This window comes from Plodia interpunctella, chromosome Z, assembly GCF_027563975.2.
Source record: "Plodia interpunctella isolate USDA-ARS_2022_Savannah chromosome Z, ilPloInte3.2, whole genome shotgun sequence".
NCBI lineage: Eukaryota > Metazoa > Arthropoda > Insecta > Lepidoptera > Pyralidae > Plodia > Plodia interpunctella.
In genome coordinates this window covers 9,396,588-9,421,207 of record NC_071324.2, presented here as the reverse complement: position 1 = coordinate 9,421,207, position 24,620 = coordinate 9,396,588, and the positions used below count along the sequence as shown (strand labels likewise).

At 34.0% G+C, this 24,620-nt stretch overlaps 2 protein-coding genes across 6 annotated transcripts in view; one reads left to right on the top strand and one right to left on the bottom strand.

Annotated features, from left to right (window-relative positions):
- Positions 1-13,244, top strand: part of LOC128682822 (uncharacterized protein) — a 56,991-nt gene extending 43,747 nt beyond the window's left edge. For all 3 annotated transcript variants that reach the window (XM_053767709.1, XM_053767710.1, XM_053767711.2), the window contains 3 exons: positions 1,091-1,246; positions 3,569-3,788; positions 9,280-13,244. In XM_053767709.1, the coding sequence (XP_053623684.1) occupies positions 1,091-1,246; positions 3,569-3,788; positions 9,280-9,425 (522 nt within the window). In that variant the 3' untranslated portion in view covers positions 9,426-13,244. The remainder of the gene's footprint in view (positions 1-1,090; positions 1,247-3,568; positions 3,789-9,279) is intronic.
- A 7,044-nt stretch (positions 13,245-20,288) lies between these two features.
- Positions 20,289-24,620, bottom strand: part of LOC128683115 (uncharacterized protein) — an 80,648-nt gene continuing 76,316 nt past the window's right edge. For all 3 annotated transcript variants that reach the window (XM_053768374.2, XM_053768373.2, XM_053768375.2), the window contains 2 exons: positions 24,360-24,482; positions 20,289-21,889 (listed from right to left, as the gene is read on the bottom strand). In XM_053768374.2, the coding sequence (XP_053624349.1) occupies positions 21,825-21,889; positions 24,360-24,482 (188 nt within the window). In that variant the 3' untranslated portion in view covers positions 20,289-21,824. The remainder of the gene's footprint in view (positions 21,890-24,359; positions 24,483-24,620) is intronic.

Below are 24,620 nucleotides of genomic sequence, written 5' to 3'. Positions count from 1 at the left end.
AGATATACAGGCACGTCAAACTTATGGAAAGATGTGTTCATCGATAAAATTTATTATTTCGGCTAGCCGCATGTCTCGAGCCATAACAAAGGTAATAGTCAATCGGAGGTTTACGCGCACTATTTTAGTGCCTGCCCGCCACGAAACTACGATTTTATATGGAGTTCGATACCCAATCACATCAAACCTCTCATTCCTGTAAAACATAACACGATGAAATGAAACAGCTGTGAAGGAGATAGATAACATTTTTATTATTCAGTCTCACTCGGCCATTGAAGGTTTTCCAGAAGCTATGTGTTTTTTGACATCGTGCTGAACAGATAGATCCTTAGGTTGAGGAATAAAATTGCATTACGCTGGACTGATGTACTATTCCGAAATTATACGCATATAATTGATCCTTGTACTCGTATATGATTTTAATGCTGTTAACTGGAAAACGGAAAATTCTCATGTGCGAAACTTGAAATGGAGAGGCGCTCTTCGACAAAAAAAAATTGTCACATTTTTATGTAGTAGCGTTGTCTTTATAAATAACATATTTGTGGATTTGTTTGACTAAGACCACAATAAGTACTAGAAATAGCTGAGGTAGACTTTTAAATCTTAAATGATTGTGGTAGGATTCAGATTTGAATAAGTGAATTTATATTAAAATCTCCATACCATACATATTCGGCGGCATCTCATCCAATTTCTAACATACCTAATACCTAATACATACTATAACATATCTAATGTAAATATAACCATATAATTCCGAAAACGTCTTTCCACATTTACGATTTTCGATGTGAAAATATTGCGAAAATTTATATTACAGATACTACATTTTTCTGTTTTTATCATGAATACTCAATTGATGCTAAGGTAGTAACAGGTGGTTTATTCGAATTAGAACTAAAATGCTAGCCAGTCAGAAAGTTTTATGATCTCCGATATCGCCAACTCTTAATATCGTGCCCTTTTTTCTTATTTTAGTTAAAATCAGGATTTGTTACGCACGAACGATTAAGTCTTCGCTTTGATTAAGTCTCTACTTCTGTCTTTTTATGATCTTACCCGATTTTGTTTTTTTTTCTAACAGGCACTCAGCGGGCACTCTGGACACGTGTTGTCGCTGTACAACTGGGGCGGCGCCATGTTTGTGTCCGGCAGCCAGGATAAGACAGTGCGCTTCTGGGACCTGCGCACCGCGGGCTGCGTTAACATCATATCACCGCCTGCAGGACACCCGACCAAAGTCAGTTTTATTTTTATATTCTTACTATTACCTGTGATATAGGGTATGTACCCGTAGGATATATTACCCTTAGATATGACCGCGAAAGAGATGACCGGATGATATAAATAGTTTTCTGTTAGGGTGGCAACAAGCCGCCCTCGACATAGATTTTGTAGAAATAAGAAGGAAAGGCCTTTGTCCAACAAGGAGGCAGTTCAACATGCTAACAAAAGTATTGTTACTACCGAACACCAAGTCATCTACGAGGCAATAGCTAATACTGCTAAAATGTTAACCTAAAACGTAATAACCATAATCGACAAGATTCTACATATATAAACCTTTTACTCTTTCCCGCTGAAAGTTAAAATAGGATAGGAGAACCAGGAGAACTCAACGGGGTTCATCGATCAGCCAGCCAAGCGAAATTATGATGATAAATCATCATATCAACTCAGATATAGGCTGTTAGACCTGCTGTAGACAAGTTTTACAGCCAATAAACAAGACATAAATATGAATGTATACAGAAGATGAGGTATTGTAAAAAACTCGCTGTCCGCACATAAATAAAACGTGGGAAAAGGACGCTGCCTTTTGTATTATTTATCAGCAATAATGGGCCGTTCGGGAGGCATTGTGACGTGCCACAGTCGTCTCTATATTAATACCAAAAGTATCGATTCAGTTATTGTTACTTAATACGTTTTATGCGTCGATTCCCGGCGACCTATAACCATAGAATATTTATTGAAGGTTTTAAATAATAGTGATTACTCTCTTGTTACTACCATCTATATTCTATTTTTATATCAATCGGTCTCACGTTTGAATGTTGAAATTGTATTTAGTGTGAGATTGTGTAAGAACGAATTGTTTTTTTAATGGACACGATAATACAAATAGGTATATTACTAATAGCTTTTGGGACCCTTAGTCGTTTGGGATCACGAGCAGTGGTTTGCCCAGATGTTGTACGATTAGGGCGCTCCAGTAGGTAGGATCCATTCAAAAAGAAGTTAGTGGTCCGAAATGTTCGTGTCCCAAAGTCCCAAACGACTTGAACCCTAAGTTTTGTAGGCTAAAACTAGGTTTGCAAAAGTAATTAAGTTAAAGTAAAATAAATATTTTTACATCTTAATGGCCTATTATAAAAGGTATTGAAAAAAAAAAGCTGAAAAATATAACTTTGAATTATTTAACATCTCGGGCCTTTTCATTTGAATCGTCGCTGTTTATTATTTATTCAATTTATCGTCTCAAGGCAACAATAGTATTCATGTTTTCACGATTCCACGAAGGAGACAACAGTGAGATGCTCCGTTTGAGTTTGCCTCGGAACGGGCCCTGCTAACCCTTTGTCAAATATTTAATTAGCCATGAAGATATTGCGCAAATTTCCTAATTAACCACGATTGAGTGTTTCGTTTTGAATGTTACACTTTCTGATTTTCTGAACTCGCGTTTTCACATTCACTATATGGACACGACTACGCAAAATTCAAACACAATTTTATTTTAATACTATTAAATAAAGACAAAACGAGAAAATTACTTTTGCATACATTTGGCAAATAGTCCATGAATTGCTAGAAGTAGGCCACATACGTAACATACTTTTGGTTATAAAACTAGCAAACTGTTTTGATCCGAAGAATGTGTGTCATAACTTTGTATGTCTGTAGTATGGTATTTAATTCATTTTAATGTCGTAATTTAAACCTTATAATTCTAACAGAAGACTTGAATATACTAAAATGCTATTTATTTGTACAAATACAATTATTTATATTATAATAACACGGGAAATCTAACTAGAATTATATTTTTGACGCATAGTTTTCAACGCCTGAAAGCAGGATGTATGAATATAATAATACGTAAGTGCGACTTATATCAAATGAAATGTCTTTCAGCAAAATAACAAATCGACATGGGAAAGTTTTACAATTTATAATATTTTTAAATGTCGATTTTATTTATTATTTTGTTGGAGGAAATTTCATTTGTAATGAGTCGCACTTTTGTACTTACTTTCCTATATACAATTTCTTTCTTGTTTTTCTGTGTACAGGTACATAAATTGTTAAAAAATACTTAGAAAATAAACTAAAATTAGGGTGTGTTATCGATGTAGATATAAATATCATCTTAAGTTTTTTTTAACTAGCCTGTTGGACAAAGGCCGTCTTATGTTGCTCGCTTTAGCGATCCGCCTTTTACCTTTGATGTTTTTATTTTTGTTTTATTGTGTATTTCTGTCTTTCCGCAAAAAAAAAGTTTTGAGTTTTACCCTGCTCGGGTACTCAAAGTACTTATAATATTTAACACTTGCGCCAGGGCTCGGCTGTAGCATCGTTGGCAGTGGACCCGAGCGGGCGGTTGCTGGTTTGCGGGCACGACGACGGCTCGTGCGCGTTGCACGACGTGCGCGGCTCGCGCGCGCTGCAACGCTTCACCCCGCACTCCGGTGACGTGCGAAGCGTGCGCTTCTCCCCGGGCGCGTACTATCTACTCACTGCCGGCTACGACGGCAGAGTGGTGCTTACCGATTTACAAGGTAGGAAATATAGGCAGAAAATATATTAAGAATGATCATTATTAATATATTTTCTGTCCAACAAACGATTGGACGACACTCAGTCACAAATTGAAATTTCATTATTCAAATTAGGATATCAAAAATTTTGCAAATCGCAGGTGAAGAAGAAAGTACGCAACAAAATTCACCGCAGCTTTTGTCCAAAGAAGTCAAGTTACCATTACGCCACGGAAGCTAACAAAAAAGAGATATAATGTTCAACTGATTTACTTACCGCGCACATCGCGGGTCGGTCAATGAGACGAAAAGAAATGCTGTTTCGGATCAATAACTTTCGTAAACTCACTAGGATTATCTAAATAGATGACATTGCTCACATTTTGCTTCATGTATTGGATATATTTTTTATTCTCGTCTATATAGGCCTCGCCGCGAAACCAATTTTTAAATGAACAAAATTGCTTGAAAGTAAGTACCTATTCATTGTGTTTACACTAAATTACAATAAGCCTTATTTCAATTTAAAAGCTTTTTCTAGTTACATTTGGCTACTTAATTGTGTTTGTATTAAAATGATTTTCGTGTCATATTTTGTTATTTACCTGTCCATTATACAGCACAATTATCATCAATCCATCATATACTTAAATGTAACCAAATAACGTGGTCGAAAAAATAATGATGGAATAAATTTTATATATACTTGTCAAATATCGGAAAACAATTCAGCCTTTATCGTCAACAGTAATAGGGGAACGTCGAGAATAGATAAGTTATGATAACTGATAAAAATATGCAATTTTAGACGCAATTTCAGACGTGATAACTCTATTTTCATAATTATTTCAAATATTAATAGTACTATATAGGCCCGCCCCGGCTTCGCTCGGGTAGACCGTAATGAAAACTTACCACTGATTGTTGCGTCTGTCTCCGTGCCAAATTTAAATTGGTTTAGTAGTTTGTGAGTTTATTCATTAAAAAAGAAAAATACAAGTTACTCTTTATAATATTTGTACGGATTAGTATAGTATGGATTGCTTAAAAGTATTTTCATTCTTGTCTTATGATAAGATTAAAGTAAGAGAGCCATAACCAGGCGGAAATGTCGACACGAACAAGTAAGCTGTGATTGTGGGAACGATTTAAACCAGTGAGCATATCGGAAAGCGATTTAACATTGAGCTTCGTGCACACCGGTAATTTTTTAAACTGTAAAAACCAGTTTAAAATATTATCGGTTAAAAATATTAAATTATTTAACCAGTTTAAAATTTAAAAAAATAATTAATTATACTTCGTTATTTTTAATTAAAAATATGGTAAATCTTTTATTATTAAATTTTACTAACGAACGAAAAATAATGAAAAATACACTTATGTATGTTTGTTTGTTTGTTTGTTTGTTTGTTTGTTTGTTTGTTTGTTTGTTTGTTTGTTTGTTTGTTTGTTTGTTTGTTTGTTTGTTTGTTTGTTTGTTTGTTTGTTTGTTTGTTTGTTTGTTTGTTTGTTTGTTTGTTTGTTTGTTTGTTTGTTTGTTTGTTTGTTTGTTTGTTTGTAACGCGATAACTTTCGAACCGTTGGTCTGATTGTGATGAAATTTTTAAGGTATATGTAGGATCTGCTGTAGGTAATTTAATCGGCATAATAATCGGTTAAGTCGTTTTTGAAATATTCACAATTTTGTAAAAATGTATTGGTTTCCAAGTTCGCAGCGAACAACTAGTCATTAACATAATAATATTCAGGTGACTAATCCTGAATATTATTGTGTTAATAATCATTTCATTATTTTGAGACCATCTATCCATCCACTTGAATTTATTGAACGGTTTGAGCGTCTTTTATAATAATAAAGGTATGGCATAGTTTTTAAATACTCTACTATACTATGGCAGCAACCTTAGACCCGTGTCTCCCAGGTTTAATGCCGGCTCCAAACTAACGACGAAAGCCGACACGAATGCATGAACATTACGTAGTTTGTATGAATGCTTTTATTTACCGCAATGAAAAACCAGTAATGTATGCCGAATCCTTTAAAGTTCGGCGAACTTTTTCGCGATAGTGTGGAGCCGGCATAACACTAGTCGTAAGCGCTTTGTACCCATCGCAACTGGCTGTAACAAACTGAGCATTCGGTCACTGTGACCACCTAATGTATTTTAAGTTGTGGCTGCTTCACTGACCACGTTACATACGGAGAAATACCGATGCACTTAAGCACTTAGGCTACAGTTAGACCCAGGAACTAGAACCAGATTGGTTTGCTCGCTACATTCTCGTATGTGACAAGATCTTGAGATTAGGTATATTGTACTGGATGGTCTAGGCATTTGTGTTGTGGCTATACAGCTCACAGGTCGAGTGATAATAGTGTAACTTCTCATTTTACTAAAATATTAACGATCTGAATATGAATGGATTTGTTTAGATTATGTTCGAAAATTATTAAACCTAATTTCTGTCAGTCGTCTGAATGTTCTTCGGTTCTTTACTCAGCCGCAGATCGTCGGATTCCAGTGTCCGCTTTCCTACTTTTTCTCCTTTACTTGGCATTCATTTGTAACATCACTTATATTTCATAAGTGAACTATGAACGCATTAATGTAAAATCGCAGCTGGAGATTCTTATGTTTTCTTGGAATCTAATTTATTTATTACAATTTGAAACTATGTTGAGTGTACATTATTGAACAATAATGCATAGAAGTGAAAAAAATAACAACCAACATTATTAGAATTTGAAAACGATCCTCACGTCATATAGCGTTCTAGTTCATTGGACTCTCTGTATTGACGTAGCGATCAGTCAGCGTCCAATTTTATATACAGATAGGTATTGTATCGCTTCGTTAATTTGAAATTCACCTGCATTGTAAGCCAGCGCAACCGTCTTTGTTTTGCACAGATCAAACGAGCTGTGTCATATGCTGGAGATTATAACGACTACAAAGGGACGGCCTTAAAAGCTAATTGAAAGTGGATGTCAGAAACATAATGCCATTCTGATTGGAATAATTAATCAGCAATAACAGTTAGGTATATTCCCTTAAATATTCCGTAATCACAACATGTGGATTGCAAAGTATTCGGTAAAATTGCAGACAGGTTAACGTGACACAATAGTGTGCAAGAATCGTACCTTGTATCGCAACACCGCATGGTCCAATGGCTACGTTCAGTGCAGTTGCAAACATAAATGCATTCCAATTAGCGCAGGTTAGTAGGCATGTAGCAATACATGCCAACTAACCTGGCGTTCTAGGTGAGCGAACGTGGCGCGATGAGAAGCCACGCTTCGCGTATATCAGCGACGGAATAGTGCAAGTAAATACAAAAATACAATGACATAGTGCATCGAGCTTCGCTGCCGTATCGTTTTTCCATCCATCGGTCCTTTTAATTGCCAGCCTTGTAGACATAATTATCTGATCTACGAACGCATAGGCCCATAGGATATGTCTTTGATATTGCATGGAAACGCAATTAATAATTTTGTAAGATAAGGAAAACATACGATATTGGGAATATGGGAATAGGTGCCTCGGAACTTCGCTCTCATAGGAATTTGTGTAGATATAAAAACGTTCGGGAATAAATTGTTTAAATAACAGAGAAATTTGCAATTTGTTTATTGAGTGATATAAGCCTACTTGTATAATATATATCCATAATGTCGACTCTTTTATAATCTATGTTTCTCATCTACTTTGCTTTATGAATGCTCGTCCAACTATATAACAGAATACGCACCGCCAGCCAGCTTGTTGCTGAAGCAGTTGTATCTAGTTAACTAGCGTAGCATATGTATGATAAACTGTCCAAACGAGATAAATTGGTTTAACACTTTAAACTTTTGAGTAAATAATAAATGGATGGAAAAAAATGCACAGTTATATTCTGTGTGTTATTTGCTAATGCTTAAATTTTAGTAAAGTTTCTTCATTTTGTAATATGTCGTTGCTCAAAATTTCCCTTTTTTGTACCGATTGACGCAGTTTTTGTTACTCTTCTCATTTGGTGTGTGGCCGGGTAACGTTTCATTTGGGGTTACAAGACGACGATAAAACAAGGTCACAACGTCATTTACAGTAACAGTAGAAATTCCAACAAGGCAAATTATACATCCTACTAATATTATATGCGATAGTTTGGATGTGTGTCAAATGTAAGGATGTTTGTTACTCAATTACACATATTCTTCTGGAAAAGTTAAAAGGACGTAGTTGTTTGGATGTTAAAGTGACAAATCCAAAGTATAGTTACAAAAAAAATCGAAGACATTAGTTTGGCAAAACAGACCAAATATTAAAAAAGACTAAACGGAAAAGTAGACCGATCGTTCCGCGTTAGTTCGACAATGAGAAAAAATATGTTTTGTTTTATATGTTTTATAACTGTAGGAAATTGTCATTATCGTCATAATCTTTAATTATTATAATTTTATGCCTTCGTTTCAATAAATCACTAGTCTTATAAAACCGCTCATTTTTAATATTTTAATTAGAAAGTGGAAATGAATATTTATGCGTCAATAATATAATGATTTATTATAACGGCTTATTTATGGTAGAAGTCGTGGAGGCTTTAAAATTGGTTTCATATTGGTTATCCGTGATGTGTGGCGATTTGTATACTTTATAAACAAATAGAATAAAATATAAGCCACTCCCTCCTATAAATCGTCGACTTTCTATTTCAATATCAGTTTGCATAATTTGTATCTATTTAAATGCCTATACGCATATCATCTGATATTGATGATATGTGCTTTTAAGGTATGAAAAGTGAATGAGAAATTTTCGTCATCCATAAATAGAAACATACAGATATTCATTACGTTAATAACTATTTGCATCAACTGATAAAGTATTAAAACATTGAGAAAGTTACAAAAAGTAATCTGACGATGTTACCTCATCATTCACAAATATATATGAGAGGGAAAAAATCGCCCGAGTGAAGTTTGAAGTTACACCCCTCAAACGTTATACGGTGAGGGCTCTTCCGATATCCACGGACGGTTCAAAAGCCACTAGTGAATTTCACCACGATTCCTCTTTAAGAGGGACGCAACCCGTGCCATCCCGCTATGTGGGAATTTATTACGTACGTTGAAAAAACTAATTGGAATTTTTTGCTGCTGCTAACTTATTACGTAAATATAATTTTCAGATTTTTTTCTCAACTTTTATTGTCGAAGGTGTGCGCCATTGCTATTAATCAACTTCTGACCATTTTTTTAATGTTATGATTACAATGTTGTATATTATAGAATCCATGCAAAATGTTGTCAGTTGTCTGTCACGCTTTTACGACTAAATCAAAAAACCGATATTGGTGAAATTTCGAATAGGTATTGTTAAAGAGGGGGTCAGACATAGTTTTAAAAAAATCTACACCTGAAATGCTTTATTGGGGTATTTAATTACACGATCTTTCTGAATTGAGCGTAGTCGTGGGTAGCAAGTTCTATATAAAAAATAATGATTATTTTTGTCTACAGGAGACCTGACGTGCGCGCTGCCGAGCGTGCCAGTCGCGCGCCATCCGGACAAAGTCATATCAGCTCGGTGGCACCCTGACGACTTCTCCTTCCTGTCCACCTCCGCGGACAAGACCGCCGTGCTCTGGACGATACCTCCGGTGTAGCAGGCGAGGTCTCCCGCTGGAAGGTACAGGCCGACCCCACGAATACCGTAGTACCGTCACGTACCGTCCCACGGAACGGAACTCGATATTGCTTCTTATCACGACTGCACCCGTTTGTCCAATGCAGACAAATATAAACTTAATAACTGAAATCATTTAAATTACTTTCTAAAAAAACTTACCAACTTATTCTCATTGTGTAGTTTAAAAATATTTTTCGTATATTTAAGTATAAAATGATAATAAATTACATAGTGCAATAAGGTTTAAAATATTACAGTAATCGTGTAGGTATTTCTTTGCTTCTAGAACGTTGATTTAGTTAAGTGCGGAAGACATAGTGCGGCGATCCGTTTTGTAAAAAAATGCAATCTAAATTGAAATAGTAGTATTTATCAGTTAAAATGTTTTGTTGTTTTTTCGTGACAAAATTTCGAAGAATATGAGCGTAATAAATCCTTGTTTATTTTAAAATAATGACAGGTTAGTATCATAATCGAAATGTATCTATCCATAGTCTAAACAAATAGCCGTCATGTGAAATTTTATATAATATGTAATGTCTTTATTTCTATTAAAAAGCTTTTTTCCGGTGCTTAAACGTTTCACAGTTTATTGACAAGCAAAAGATTTCAAAATATTACGTAAATATTGGATGTCAGTTTTAATTTAAGTTTTATTTATTTACGGCAAAGGTGCTCAAATGTTGGTGGTTATCTCATCAACTGATATGGTATTATATACGTGTTGTTCTGGTCTGATGGCGGCTTATGCCGCGTCACGTTTCAACGATAAAATCTGCAAAGGGACAAGAGTCGTCAATCGACGTCCTTGTTGTTGCTCTGTATTAAGGGCAATCTCCAAATCAGCTCTTAAAATAGCATATTGTGACTTTATAATTTATTTATGACTAATCACGTACAATTCTACAAATGAAATTAACACGGGATTTTCTTAAATCAAAGTAAATCTCGTTATTATTTATATTATGAATGCGAACATTTAAAATCTTATGATATTTTTTTATAAAAATAAAAATTCGTAGATTTATATGTGCTTGATCACAATATAAATGTAACTTATTTTATCTTAGCTCTTGTATATAAAATTTTTGTGATTATTAATGACGTAATTTGTAATGTAAGCATTCAATGTCGTGTAAATTTCTAAAACACAAAATGGGAATATTTCTTCGAAATAGTTAAAAAGCGCCTAAACTTATCTATATATTAATTAATGTTGTCGTGTATAAATTGTAAATCTATAAGATATTCAATGGAAATATTCCTTATGGACAATGTGGGAACGTAATGTTTTCGCCTTAAAGGCAATTCTGAGTAACTGCTTTAATTATTTTTGTATAATAAATGTATCCGGGGCTCTGTGTTGAGTAAACTGCAAACAGAAGTTAAAAAATAACATCGGGCTGACTGTTAAGTTAATCTATACGTAATATTATAAAGAGGTAAGCGTTTGTAGTTTGTATGTTTGAGGCGGGTAACCTCCGAAACAATCGAACCGATTTCAAAAATTCTTTCACCATTAAAAATGGCAGATTATTCAAGATTTATATAGGCTATATTTTATCTCCTTATAAATTCCCATTCCCATTAAATAAAGTAATTAAACAATAATTTAGCAAATAAATGTTCTTGTATATCTACTTGATTTTTGCAATAAATAATTATTATAATGGTATAAAATAAAAACTTATTTCTAACGTTCATTTCATTCTCAAGTCTAACGTTCGCGACTACGTATGCAGCTGTTTGTCATGGCCTAAGAGGTTAGATACACAAATATTTTACTTTAATCAAAAATTCTGAACACTTTAGCACAATTTATGAACATTTTTTATACCTACCTACACAAAGCCTCGAGTACAAATTGATATGCGTATGTATGTAATTCGTGAAAAAATTTCCAGACGCCAGTCTTCTTCCCGTTCTGTGATCATTTAACTAGTAACCCGCTGCAACTTTTGTGGTGTTTTTTAACTGCAAACCCTGGGGCGGAACCCTAAATCTACTTGTACCCCTGTCTCTTAATTATTTATTTCCACCATCCATACTCCAATCTGAAGCGACTTCTTTTCGGCTCAATTGTATTTCGATAAATAATAGTATGGTAGTTGATGTCCAACTTCTTTGCTTAGTAAAATAATGATGTCTGTTTCCGCATGGGTTTCATTAGTCTGTTTAATCCTAACTATAATAATAATGGTATAAATGTGAAAGTGTATTTTGTTAGTTTATTTCGTCGTGTCCGTGGTTGCACGGGTACTGTAAATTATATATTAAAGCGAACGAAGCCGCAGGCAAACGTTAGTTTTATATAGTTTACATCGTATATAAATTCCAATGTGTCTTATTTGTATAAGTTATGTGTAATAAAAACTGGTTTCTATTTATTTCGCTAAAATTTATAAGTAGCTTAAAATAATAAAAATATTTTATCAAATTATTAACATAAATAAAGTTAATCTTTCGGGGAAGTATGACTGACTAATATCATCAAGTGATAATGATAGTAGAGTGATATGTTTCGTCACAAAATTCAGATAAATATTTAATGTAATTTAAATGTTCGGTTAGCTAACAATAATGATGAAGTGTTGTTAGGAAATAAAAAAATATATAACAAAATTAAAATAGCTGTAATATATGATGTGTAATAAAATCTTTCCTCTAAAATATATTTTACAATTAAGGCTGTCCAAGCATTGCAAATGTTCTAAATTCAACACAATTTCCTCCTATAAATGGCTTTGTTATATTTCACGTGATTTAGCCTTATCGGATGAATTTTAAGTTTATCTATTTTTTAATATCTAGCTACGTACCACCAGAATTGTAAAGTTGCAATATTTTTTCCATTCTATATATATATCAGGAAACAAATACTATTCAAAATAATTCTGGTAGTAGTGACTTACATTATTACAATAATTTTGAAACAAAATATCTAAATGCTTTTAAATTTTGATAATTTAATTGTTCCCTAAAGTGATTAATACGTGTATATTTTTGTTCTCTTTTGTCGAATCTCTGTATTCTTAAAGATTTATTATTTAAAAGTTCTTAATTAAATATATCTTCAAAGAGTCATCGCACAGATTTGACACTAATGGATATGGCTCGTCGAAAAAGCGCCAGTTTTTATGTTACGAACAATATTTAGGTTGCTATCGCATGTTAAATAAACATAATTATTATTTATTTACTTTTGATTACGTTTTGTGTATTATAAGAAATTATTCGACTTCTTAATTTTGGAATAATTTAAGTATATGAAAAATATAATTAAAAACAACGCTTCTGCCAGATTTTTAGACTAAGTCCATCAGTAATAAAGGAGGAATTAGTGTTAAGCGCCTCCAAAATTATAAATCTGACGAGTCGTTATAAGTTCCGACTGCGTGTATAATATACTTACCTATAGTGTTCTTTGTAATCTGAAATAATTGGTATATTATTACTTTATTAATAACCTAATTGTAATGCAATTCAAAAGGCTTTGCACAAATGACATAGTGTTAAATGACAAATAAAAAAAAGTTGCTATGCTATTATTAAATTTGTGCCCAATCGCGAGAGCGGTGCGCAGGAGTGCACAATGTTTAAAATATATTAAAAATATGATATATATTTTATGCGTTAATGAGATATTTTATGCGGGAAGTTATTATTATTATTAACATTTCATGTGACAACATCAAATATAACCATCGAAGAAAACCGTATCGAGATCTTTGTTAAACCGAATTTCGTTAACATTGTATTCATTTATTATTTAAGAATATAATCACATTATTTACGATATTGTGTTTCATTTAACAAGCAAAATCTTATACCACCTTTACGATGCACCTTTGCAATGTAACTATGTGTGTTATGTCCATAGGGACAGAACAGGGTCTCGGGTTAAATCTGAACCGATTGAGCTGAAATTTTGTACACGCGTAATGCATTATTATTATAAGCATGATCTCCGGCTCCAGACGTGGGAACAGGTACTGCACTGAATAAGATCTCGGTTAATGGTAATGCTGTTGTTGCTTTCAGCTGTCAAGGCTTTTTTTCCTTAGTCACCTTGTACGATATTCCGGGGAGGATAGCGGGTCGGTTGGTATTCTTGGGCGGAAGCTAAAAGTCATAAAACCGTTCTTAAGTAGGTACTTACTGTGACAGCAAAGGGTTTCATTCAAACAATTTTAGAGCTTCGTGATTCATATAGAGACAGTAAGAGATGGACTTGTCTTATGCCAGCTCTACACTAGCGCAGAACAAATTCGCCGAACTTTTTTGGCGGATTTGGCATACATTACTGGTATTTCATTGCGGTAAATAAATGCACTCATACAAATTACGTAATGTTCGTGTGTTCGCATGCGAGTTCGGCGATAGTGTGGATTTGGCATTACATTATACTTCATTAAGATACTAGCGGCCCGTCCCGGCTTTGCTTGGGTAATATATATAATAAATTATACACCCAAAACCTACTTCAGGAATCACTCACATTATCAATTGGTGAAAATCTGTGCTGTCGTTTTTGAGTTTATCGAGAACAGATGTAACAGACGACTTTGTTGTATAAAATGTAAGGATATTATTCATCCTTCTTAAGAGTCTCGTCGAGAAACACTCCGCAATAGCTTTGATACTTCTGAATAACATTAAGATATTAATTTGTTTATTTTCAACGTTGTGTCGAGGGCTAAAATAAGTTTAGGTACGCTCAGTTTCTCCCCAAAAAGTTGGGCGCAAACCCAACTAATTGATGGGATTTCGCCGGAACGTTAAGGACTAGGTACACTGGGATAATGTTGGGCGTAAACTTATATCTGCTCCAGAGTCATTTGCTGACTAGCAACAACAGTTCCGACGAAACATAATGAAAACACAAATATATTTTTAAATAATATGTAGGTATTGTTGTACAGCAAAGAATTATAACATCGATTTTACGTTTTCGTATTTGCAGACTAATTTGCTTTATCACTACTTAACAATAGACGACTAAATATTGTTATAAGGATTTTTCACAAATCCGATTATAGTAACAACTGTTTGCAGTATTTTATGACGGCCATACATTATCGCGGTTCAGTTTGCCGAACTTTGCGGATTCGCAATACATTACTGGGTTTTCATTACAGTAATTAAAAGCTCTTATGCAAACTACGCAATGTTCATGCATTCGCGTGGGCATCTGCTTGAGTTCGGCGGTAGTGTGTAGCCGGTAGGTACATATAAGTATATTATCTCATAGCTATACAGTCAGTACAATATTCTTGAAAGCTACATAACATATAATGTTTGCAAAAGTCTGTATATATACCTACGTAGGTATTCAGAGTAGTCTGAAAAGCTAATAAATTTAATACATATAAAATATTATATCTAATAAAAGGCTCGGTATAACTATTACATCATATTTTTAATTCCAATTATCAATCACAATAAATTAATATCTACTATATGTATAATACATATATACCTATAGGTATATAAAACAATTAAGAAGTTTATATGTATAAATATATTTAATAATGTATTTATTAATCTATTCAAAATTGAAATAACAATTCAGTACAGTCCACGACAAAAATTGACAGCGAATTCATTTTTAAATCATACAACGATTTTTCAAATGGATCACAAGTATGTAATATTTTTCAAATCAGACCGTTACTTTCAGAGATAAGTTCAAACAAATACCAAAATTCTTCAATTTTATTTTCATTGATAGAAGCAATAGAGATTCACGAATTATATTTCACACGAAACTCCTTTGGATGTATCTAAAACGCTTTCATGTAAAAGAAAAGTAATGCTCCTTATCTACCCATAAGGAAGGCAGTTAGTTCCCTGCAGTGGGGAAAATAAAATTGGCCGATGATGAAGAGAATTTTTTTTCAAACCGCACGTACACGAAGTTTCGGGCACAGCTAGTTTGACAATACTTTGGCACTTCCTTATACTACCTACACTTAGTCCTCGTCGAGTCCACCTAACTGATGGCCCAAGCTCCTAGCACTCCCGTTCGAAACTCTTACAAAAAAATATATTTACAGTTTCATAGCTTTTTCAACAATAATTGTAGTTGACTGTACATTAGTACGGGGCGTGTTTTGCTAACCACTAATTACAGATCAGCTGAAATTGACTGTCACGGTCGTGGAAAAAGCTTTCTGGTTAATTAATATCATGGCATTATGGGGGCAAAGCTTCGTACGTGGATTATTACTGACTGATAAGAGCGATAACATGATACACTTAAACCTTAACATTTTAAGCCCATTTAGATAATGATTCACCTAATAAGGCGTGAACAGAGGGAAAGGAGTCGTGACTTATTAAAATAATAATTCTAGATCGATTACATCAATCGGAGAAATCAACTATTTAATTTTTTTTTTACACAAAATTTGAATATTTAAGTTATCATCAATCAATTTGTGAGCGGGGTACCTACAAGTCGATAACAAAAACACAGACAGCTGTCTCACATGCCCTTCGACCGGGATAGATAAACCAGCAATCTATCTAAAATATAGACATGTTCCCATTTTCCATTTTCCCAGCTGAGAACTTACGCATAATTATCTATGAAATATATATATATCTGAATCAATTAGTATACCTATGTATGTGTTATTATTAAATAATTGGTCTCCGGTTCGAGGGCAGAAGGCCTATGGCATTGCAGTGTACATTTCTTTCTTCGGACAGATCAATTCATTCATTCAGATTATAAACATAACATTGCTTTTGACTACCAAAACCATAATAATGCCCAATTATTACACACTGATATTATTATTTTAAATTTGAAAATAGTAAAATTTTAAAGCACTAAACAACGATATTTTTTGTTTTAAAAAGTAACTACTTCTTGTCATCTCAAAGTCTTTGTATAGGTTCGCCTCTGAATATACTAGTATTTTATATGCTACGTGGATAATAACATATTTTAAAGACTATATTGTCAATACACTATTTGATTAACATGTTTTCCTGATAATGAGTAAGTATATTTTTGTTTTAGGTACTACCTTAAAAGTACTACATATTCTTTTCGTGAAATAATACATTTCAGTATGTAATTATATTGATAACTAGTTACAACTTTTGTAAACATTCATTATGATGTATTAATCTATCGATTATGTCTGGAATAACTCGAAACTTTGCCGCGAGCAAGGTCTTAGGCAACATCTAACTAATGTAATGTTATTTATATTGGATACCTAATGCCTATACATTGATTATTCTTTTAATCATAATTATATATTGATTTACTTATATCGAAACTTATATTGCAGCTACGTCATGGCTAACACGCTGTAAAGGACTTAAAAAAGGCGTTTTCATCCCTAATAAGAGAACAGTTCCCGAGGGATACATTTACCAAGCGAAGCCACGTAACAAGTTGCTGGCTGTATGCAATAAAGGAGAGATTTATGTAGGGGCAGCCCTAGCTTATTCGACACCAGGGTACGAGATGCTATTCGGAGCTAACCTAACTATTGGTGACATTAGGAACACAGATCTGGGATGGCACAACTAGTTGTACATGTACCTATACCAGTGCCGCCCCTCAATTTACGTCCTAAAATTACAACAACTTGTATCAACTTTCAGTATCTATTTACATGGATGTGAAAAATCTTCTAAATGACTAGATATGGGTACATACAATTTCATATATTTACCTGAGAATCTTGACTAGCTTTACTTACCCTGTCCCCTTGAATCGCCACTATGGTAGCAAATTTAATATTAACTGTAATCTCGATGACTCCTACTCTCGTTCACTCGAAACTTACGCTCTCTTTCGTGTAATCTTTTATATCCTTTAAACAATCTCTCTTTATAAACAAGTATTTATATATCAAACTGTATAACTTGATTAGGTATTTAATCATAAAACTAAACTAAACTAATCTAAGTTTAATGAAATGCAGTTTGTATGCATGTACCTAACCATTAGGAAATGATATGGTATAGGTAACAGTTGTAAGTATAATTTTAAATGTACACAATCGTAACATGTTATTATATTATTATAGATAGGTACATATAGCCTACATACCTACACACTTTCCAAGTATCAATGTTATTGTTCAAAGAAACTGTTTAGCTTTAATATACTTATTAGCTAACTGTTCATATTTACAAACGTTATTACTTGAGTAGATTTATAGTTTTAATTCCGTGAGCTAGGTTTTATGGGAAACACATTATTTTTGCTATATTCAGGTACTTAATAAAATCCCAAAAAAATAATTATTGAGTTCGAATATTCGGTTTACAAATTCGCATATAATGCGACCAACCATAAAAAATGTTTAACACAGTTTAATCTAAATATTCCCTAATTATTTAGAAAGAGGCGACACGACACCGAGAAGTTTTAGTACTCATTTGAGTCTAGTTCCTTTTACACATTTCTCGCCCGCGACCCGAGTTCGAAGAAAAGTTCGAAAGTTTCCAAAACTTTTAAAGAGATGTTTCTCGCGAAGTTAAATATATTTGAAGCGTACCACTATTTTTCATCTTTATATATTATTGAGTATACTTATTTTCCTGAATATTTTCTAATCTATTTACGATACATTTAACAAGTTTAATAATGTTAAGCTACCATAAATAATGTTCGAATAACAAGCAAAAGTAACAGTTGAAGCTTCAAGAAAATGTTTTCGTCCATAAATTACGGCAGTGGGTAGCTAAAGTCTCACTTAGATGATAAACCGAGCGATTAAGAAACTTATTTCTATCAAAGTTACAAGGTGAGTAGGCAAAACAGTTGGCGAATTTGATAATAAATCTGAGGCAAGTTCTGCGTTAAATCACTGAATGACGTCACTTGTGTCTGCTTTGTTATTAGCAAGGCTCGTGGATAGATCGCTTCTTTACAGTCCTACGAATTTCGCGCTTGTTTGGTTTTATTAGTTATAAGTTCGTCCTACAGGACGACTGTACATCTTTCCGTAGTTGTCGTGTGTAGGTTAGGTAGTGAGAGACATAAACCTTGGACGGCTGATAGGCAACGGAAATATTCCCAAGAAGGGTTGACAATCAGGTTACTAATATTTATATAACTTTGGCTAAATTAATCAAGGAGTGTAGAACAGATTAATAATCAAGTTAATCAAGGCCATAAAGACATCACGATCATTTAGGTATTTGTTTTCAATAAATCAAAATAAAATTCGTGCAATGTATGTCATACTTATTTTACCGATTAAACTACAAAACTGGGTGAGTTATTGAAAGCCGGTAGGTTATAATATGGCATTTCACTATTTGCTTATTTTAATAATGGAAGCAATCGCATAATAATGCTTATATTATAATAATAAAAAGATATCGGCAGTACCTACTATAACAAAAAGTAAAGGGGTGGTTATGATTGAACACAAAAATAATTTTATAAATATTATGTATTAACTACTTACTAATTGATACTCTTTATGGGATCAACATAAAACTGCTAAGTGGGCTGTTATAACTTTAAAAAAGGCAAGGACAAGAACTATTTTTCAATCAAGTGTATTTTTTAAATAGATTTTTATGTAGACATATCAACTTTTTCCAACCACTTTACCTCACGACATTTATTTATCGAGTTCTAGAGATTTTCAAACTCAATACGAGTTTTTTCATGAATAAATCACGACAATTCGCATTAGGTATTTATATTTCCTCCGATTGCCTTGCGAATTGGAAAAACGCATTTACTTATTGTTGTTTTATTATTTTTGTTAACTAGCGCCGGTCCTGTCTTCGCTCGGGTAAATTATATACCTCACGCTATTGGGTAAGACCGTACAAAAATCCGTACGATAGTTTTTGAGTTTATCGCGTTTATAAGAGAAATGCGATAGCAGAACTTCTTATGATGATAATAATTACAGATACTCTTATTTATTGTTCTATTTTAGAAGCTTATTGTTGACGATTTGAACAACTAATCATGTTAACTGGTTTTAATGATCCGGATTAATTCTAACAAAAATAAAAAAAAATCTACCGTGTTTTTAAACTTCTTTAGAAATCAAAATACAAAGATTTTTTTTTGTGAATTCCGAAATCGTTATTATTCTCAAGTTTTAAAGTAACTTGATATTACTAAATTAAATTAACTCATTACGAAATGAATTGGCAAGAATTTAAATGGTCGAAAAGTTCGAGAATTGCACCGCAATAGATGACATGGTTCATTCGGCCAAGGTTATCCCATCTTGTGCTATGTGCATGGGATTCCTAAGCTTATATCCGGCAAACCAACTTGATATTACTAAATTAAATTAACTCATTACGAAATGAATTGGCAAGAATTTAAATGGTCGAAAAGTTCGAGAATTGCACCGCAATAGATGACATGGTTCATTCGGCCAAGGTTATCCCATCTTGTGCTATGTGCATGGGATTCCTAAGCTTATATCCGGCAAACCCGGCGTGCCTTCCCTATTCTCTTTACCCGTGTTAATCGAAGTTGGAGTAATAGGTTCGCCACAAACAGCTTTGGGCGAAGGTTTTGCGTCTCTCAATTTTAATGAAGCCCCCTGCCGACGCGAAATCGTATTTACTATCTACTTTATGTGCCTTTGAACATTAGCATTTGATCGTAAATTGGGAAGAGAATCGATTTGTGATACACTGTGTTATGTGTAAGTATGAAAAGCCTTGACAGTATTTTGAATAAGTTTTTTACAAAAATGTTATACTTACCTACACATGGACCGAAAAGTTGCATGGAAATATTGTGATCTGGTTACGCTAGCTCATCGACCTTACTTTTATCTGTTTTTTTCAAACTACATTATGGTCAACAATCAACCAACCAACAATCTTTTTTATTGTGGTTTGATAGTATTAGATGTTTATAAAATGTAGCCAAATGATAATATAAAAGATGTTTAATAGAATAAAACGTTTCAACTGCCTAAATAGTCGATTTTATATATTAGAATTATATATGGAACGTTGTTAAAGAGTATAAAATATAATGTCACAGGTATTTAAAATTTCTTTTGGTCCACAAGGCTGCTCAAAGAAAAAAATAAATTAGCGCTTTGCGCAATAACTAACTAGGTAAGTACAAAATTATTTTAAGAGCCATGATTCTAAATGTTTAAGATGAAGAATCACATCAGATCAGAGTTTACATGATGCTTCATGTGAACTCTGATCTGATGAATTCGTGCCGGTTGAGTCAGTCTTGGTTGCTACCAAGACTAACTCAGCCGACACGAATTCAGTCCAGTATTATCAAGACGATTCATTAACCGTAACACGCTATATAAATGATCTATGTTCAAAACTGTATTTTGAAGCATCATAAATGAAATATTTTAAAATCAAATAATTTATTTCTAATGTGATTGCAAAGGATGAATTGCACCGGCAAATTTGACGTTGATGTTAACCGGCGCGCTGCTCACGTTTACTAGACAAAATGGCGTATTTTGCGTTTGCACACGTTAAAATTATCATCAAAGTTGACGGTGCAACCCACCCTAAGGTGCAAAAATAAACTTGGAGTTGTGCTAATTTGGTCTGTGGCTAATTAATATTCTATTGTCGAAACATCATCCAGTTGACTGATTAACGAATTATTGTTCGAAATAACATTGAATTAAGACTTGAAGCTATATTAACCTTAAAATATTGTGTTTATAAAATGAACTGTCGTTTTAAAATAATCTATCGCTATATGGAACTACAAAGACCATGTAGAGCAAGCTTAATTATCTCTGCAAGGAAAAGCTGTAAGACGCGATCACGACGCGATGTGACGCCAACATCTGTATAACAAAGTAAAGAGTATGCGGAGACAATATGACATGAACTTCATGTTTTCGCGTTCTTAGCTTACCTAGGACGTCGCGTCTAGGTAAGTATCTTGCACAAAACAGCTCGTAGTATCCATTCGTAGCATAAAAGTAGCGTCCCAGAGATTCTACGTAGTAAACACATTTTAATTGCAACGTAGGTACAAGTCTTATATTAAGTAACTAACTAAAAATTATGAAAGACATAATATTTTCTTGAGATAGTTTCTGTTATATGGATGTAGTAAGAAACAATGGCAAAGGACCTATGGTCGACATTGAATGATATGATATTCTAGACTCTAAAATTGTGGTTTGTCATGGACATAGTCTAATAAACTCAAAAGCCAAAAGAATGATTATCATATCAGCAATAGTATGTAGTAACTGAACCAGCGAGATATGGCCATAGTATAATGCCATCATTATACTTATAAATAGGAGTCTTTGTCTGGTTTATCATCGGCGGGCGGCACGCCGGCAGCGGACATCTTACGGCGCTCGAGTCGCGCGCGGGACACCGGCCGGTAGTACTGCTCGCTCCGCCGCCGTCAGCGCTCCGGCACCGGCGCCGTCGACTCCAGCTCCATCCAGAGCGAACTGATCACTTGCGTCTCTGCAACAAGATCGAGAATCAGATATCTAAGGTAGAAATGCTCGCTTCGCCGCTATCAGCGCTCCAGCACTGGCGCGTTCAGCTCCAGCTTCATACAGAGAATACGGATCACTAATGTCTCTGCACAAGGTTGAGAATCAGACATTTGCAGGTAGGACTGCTAACGTGGCGTCATGCACCGACGCCAGCGCCGGCGCCTCCAACTTCAGCTCAACCCAGAACATTGATCACTCAATCAGATAGTCTAAGATGCTGCAGCTACTTTAACTTTTGTTTATGCAACATTGTAATAAGAATGAATTCGTTGATCGCTCCGGGTTCTGTAATAACATCGCAAGTCAGCAGACTCCATACGGTTCAAATAATTATAGTTCTCTAAAACTATCCGTGAGCAAATGCAAAAACGTCGACAGATATGTACGTATGTGCGTGCGGTACCAATCTCCCGCACTATTTTCATGTCAAAATATCTTCTTAAAACTGTAATACAAATAAAACTTGTGCAGTAGCATATGCAGTAATACCTAAATAACCACCTGTAGCTGTTTCCGAAGGAAATTCAATTGGCACCAGCCCAACTCCAGTCTCCAGATCTACACAATCATCGTCGTGTAAATTCATGAAGAGGTAGGTAGGTATCTTTTTCCGTAGGGATAAGCTACAGAATGTTTTAGATACTAGCAAATTTTCACAGTGTGCTCTGCTCGGGGCCGTAATGTTTTTATTGTACAAATAACATATTTTAAGTGCATACATAACAAGAGGGTAATATACAATTGCGGACTTAACCCAGGAAGTCAACCAGCACGAATCGATTCCGCATGTGAAGTTAGACGAGAAACGCACGATATACTTATAGCTGACGAAAAAGGAATCTGACGGATGTCTTAAAATTATTTCTGAAAATCTTAGTACTAATAATAAATAACTTCGATAAAATGGTAGTTTGCTGATAGACCAATAGAAAATAGTATATGTTTAATATTTTGTTTTTTAAATTTTTTGTTTGAGAATATAATTGATTTGTCCAAGTACAAATCAATTATATTAAACAGAACACCTTTAACAGAACTATGTATATATCTTGTAATATTTAAATTATATTGTATATCTAGCAGTCATAAGCAAAGCTGCTAAGTAATATTGCTCCTCGTTTCGAAATCAAGCTCTAGGGAAAATATACAGATTTTTTGAAAATACAACAATCGTGTAATCAGATAGGAAAACGTAAATTTTTCTAATTTCTAAACGAGCCCTGGGAAAATCTTGGCGCTGTGAATTTTTATTATTATCCTTTTTCCAAAGTTCGATACGTTACATTACATACTGTAGGGTAATAATCATAATGAAATACATTTTCTAATCTACCCTAGATCTTTTAAATTGAAGTCTCTTATAAATGTATAATTCCATTACCCTAAAATACCTTTAGCTTTTCATCACAAGGTTTTGATTTGTCCTAATATATAGTTACCGTTATTTAGTTTGATTTTATTTTACGTTTTACAATTCCTAAAACCAATTAAATATATATGTATTTGAACCAATACCTACTGACAAATTAATCAAATACTTCGTTTATATTCACTTTATTGCGAGTGGTAAAAAAAGACAGATATTTCATTGTATTTTTCAGGTTATCTGCGAACCCAATGGTACATATTTCCTTGTCCAATATCTGTTCTAGACCTAGTTAAAGATGTCTTTAATTAGGCCTATAATAGAGACCTAGATAGAATCAGATATTGGACAGTTTTTGCGAAAATCCGGTTTCGGTCAGTATTGTCATGTCCAATATGCATGTGGATATTGGACATGACAATACTGACCGAAACTGGATTTTCGCAGATGACCCATTAATAAACAATTAAATGTTTTTCATACCTTGGAGTAAGCTCCATTGTGACTGCTTACTTACAGTTTCAATATAGACCTATACAACTTTTGTGACTGAAAGCCCAATTCCAATTTATCAATGTCACGCTTTTTACGAATGGTATCGGTTGCAATTTCGGAGTGCGCTCCGCCACGATAATTGGTACTGAATTCTTTGTTCATCTTGTAGTCGTTCTGTGTAAAAAAATCTTATTGTCAATGTCTTAATCAGATTAAGTAAACACACTTTATTGCACCAAAAACAAAATACAATTTAGACACGATTTAAGAAAGATATCATAATGGGTAGGCGGTCTTATCGCTGGTACAATCTCTTCCAGGATATCTTAAGGAAAGATACGAAAATAAATAGCAGTGATGCTAAGAGTAATGAGAATTATGACAGATGAGATTTCTATGTGAATACACATAGTGAACAACTAAGTAGTTGAAACTCACCAAGTTTCTGAGGTAACTACACGTTGTGGTCATCCCACTCACTAGATTCTCAGATCAGTTTTCTAAGTGAATTACTCGTTATTAATATCTTACCAGGTTTCTAAGTGAATTAAACGTTGTGTTCCATGAAACTCACCAGGTTTCTCCTCGACTTCGGTCTGCGTGGGTATCTCTGGCGCCTCCTCGATGCAGCTCTGCTCGTCCGGGAACTGCACGTGTTTCTTCACCGCCGAACGACTCTGCTTCGAAAGCACTGATGCTGAACAAAGAAAAATAGTTTAATATTTTTTATAAAATGAATTTACGGCGACTTAGCTTGAAAGATGGCTATCATCGTAATCTACGATTGTTTTAGTTTCGATAATTCGTTAAATTAAAAAATGTTGGCGAGCGATGA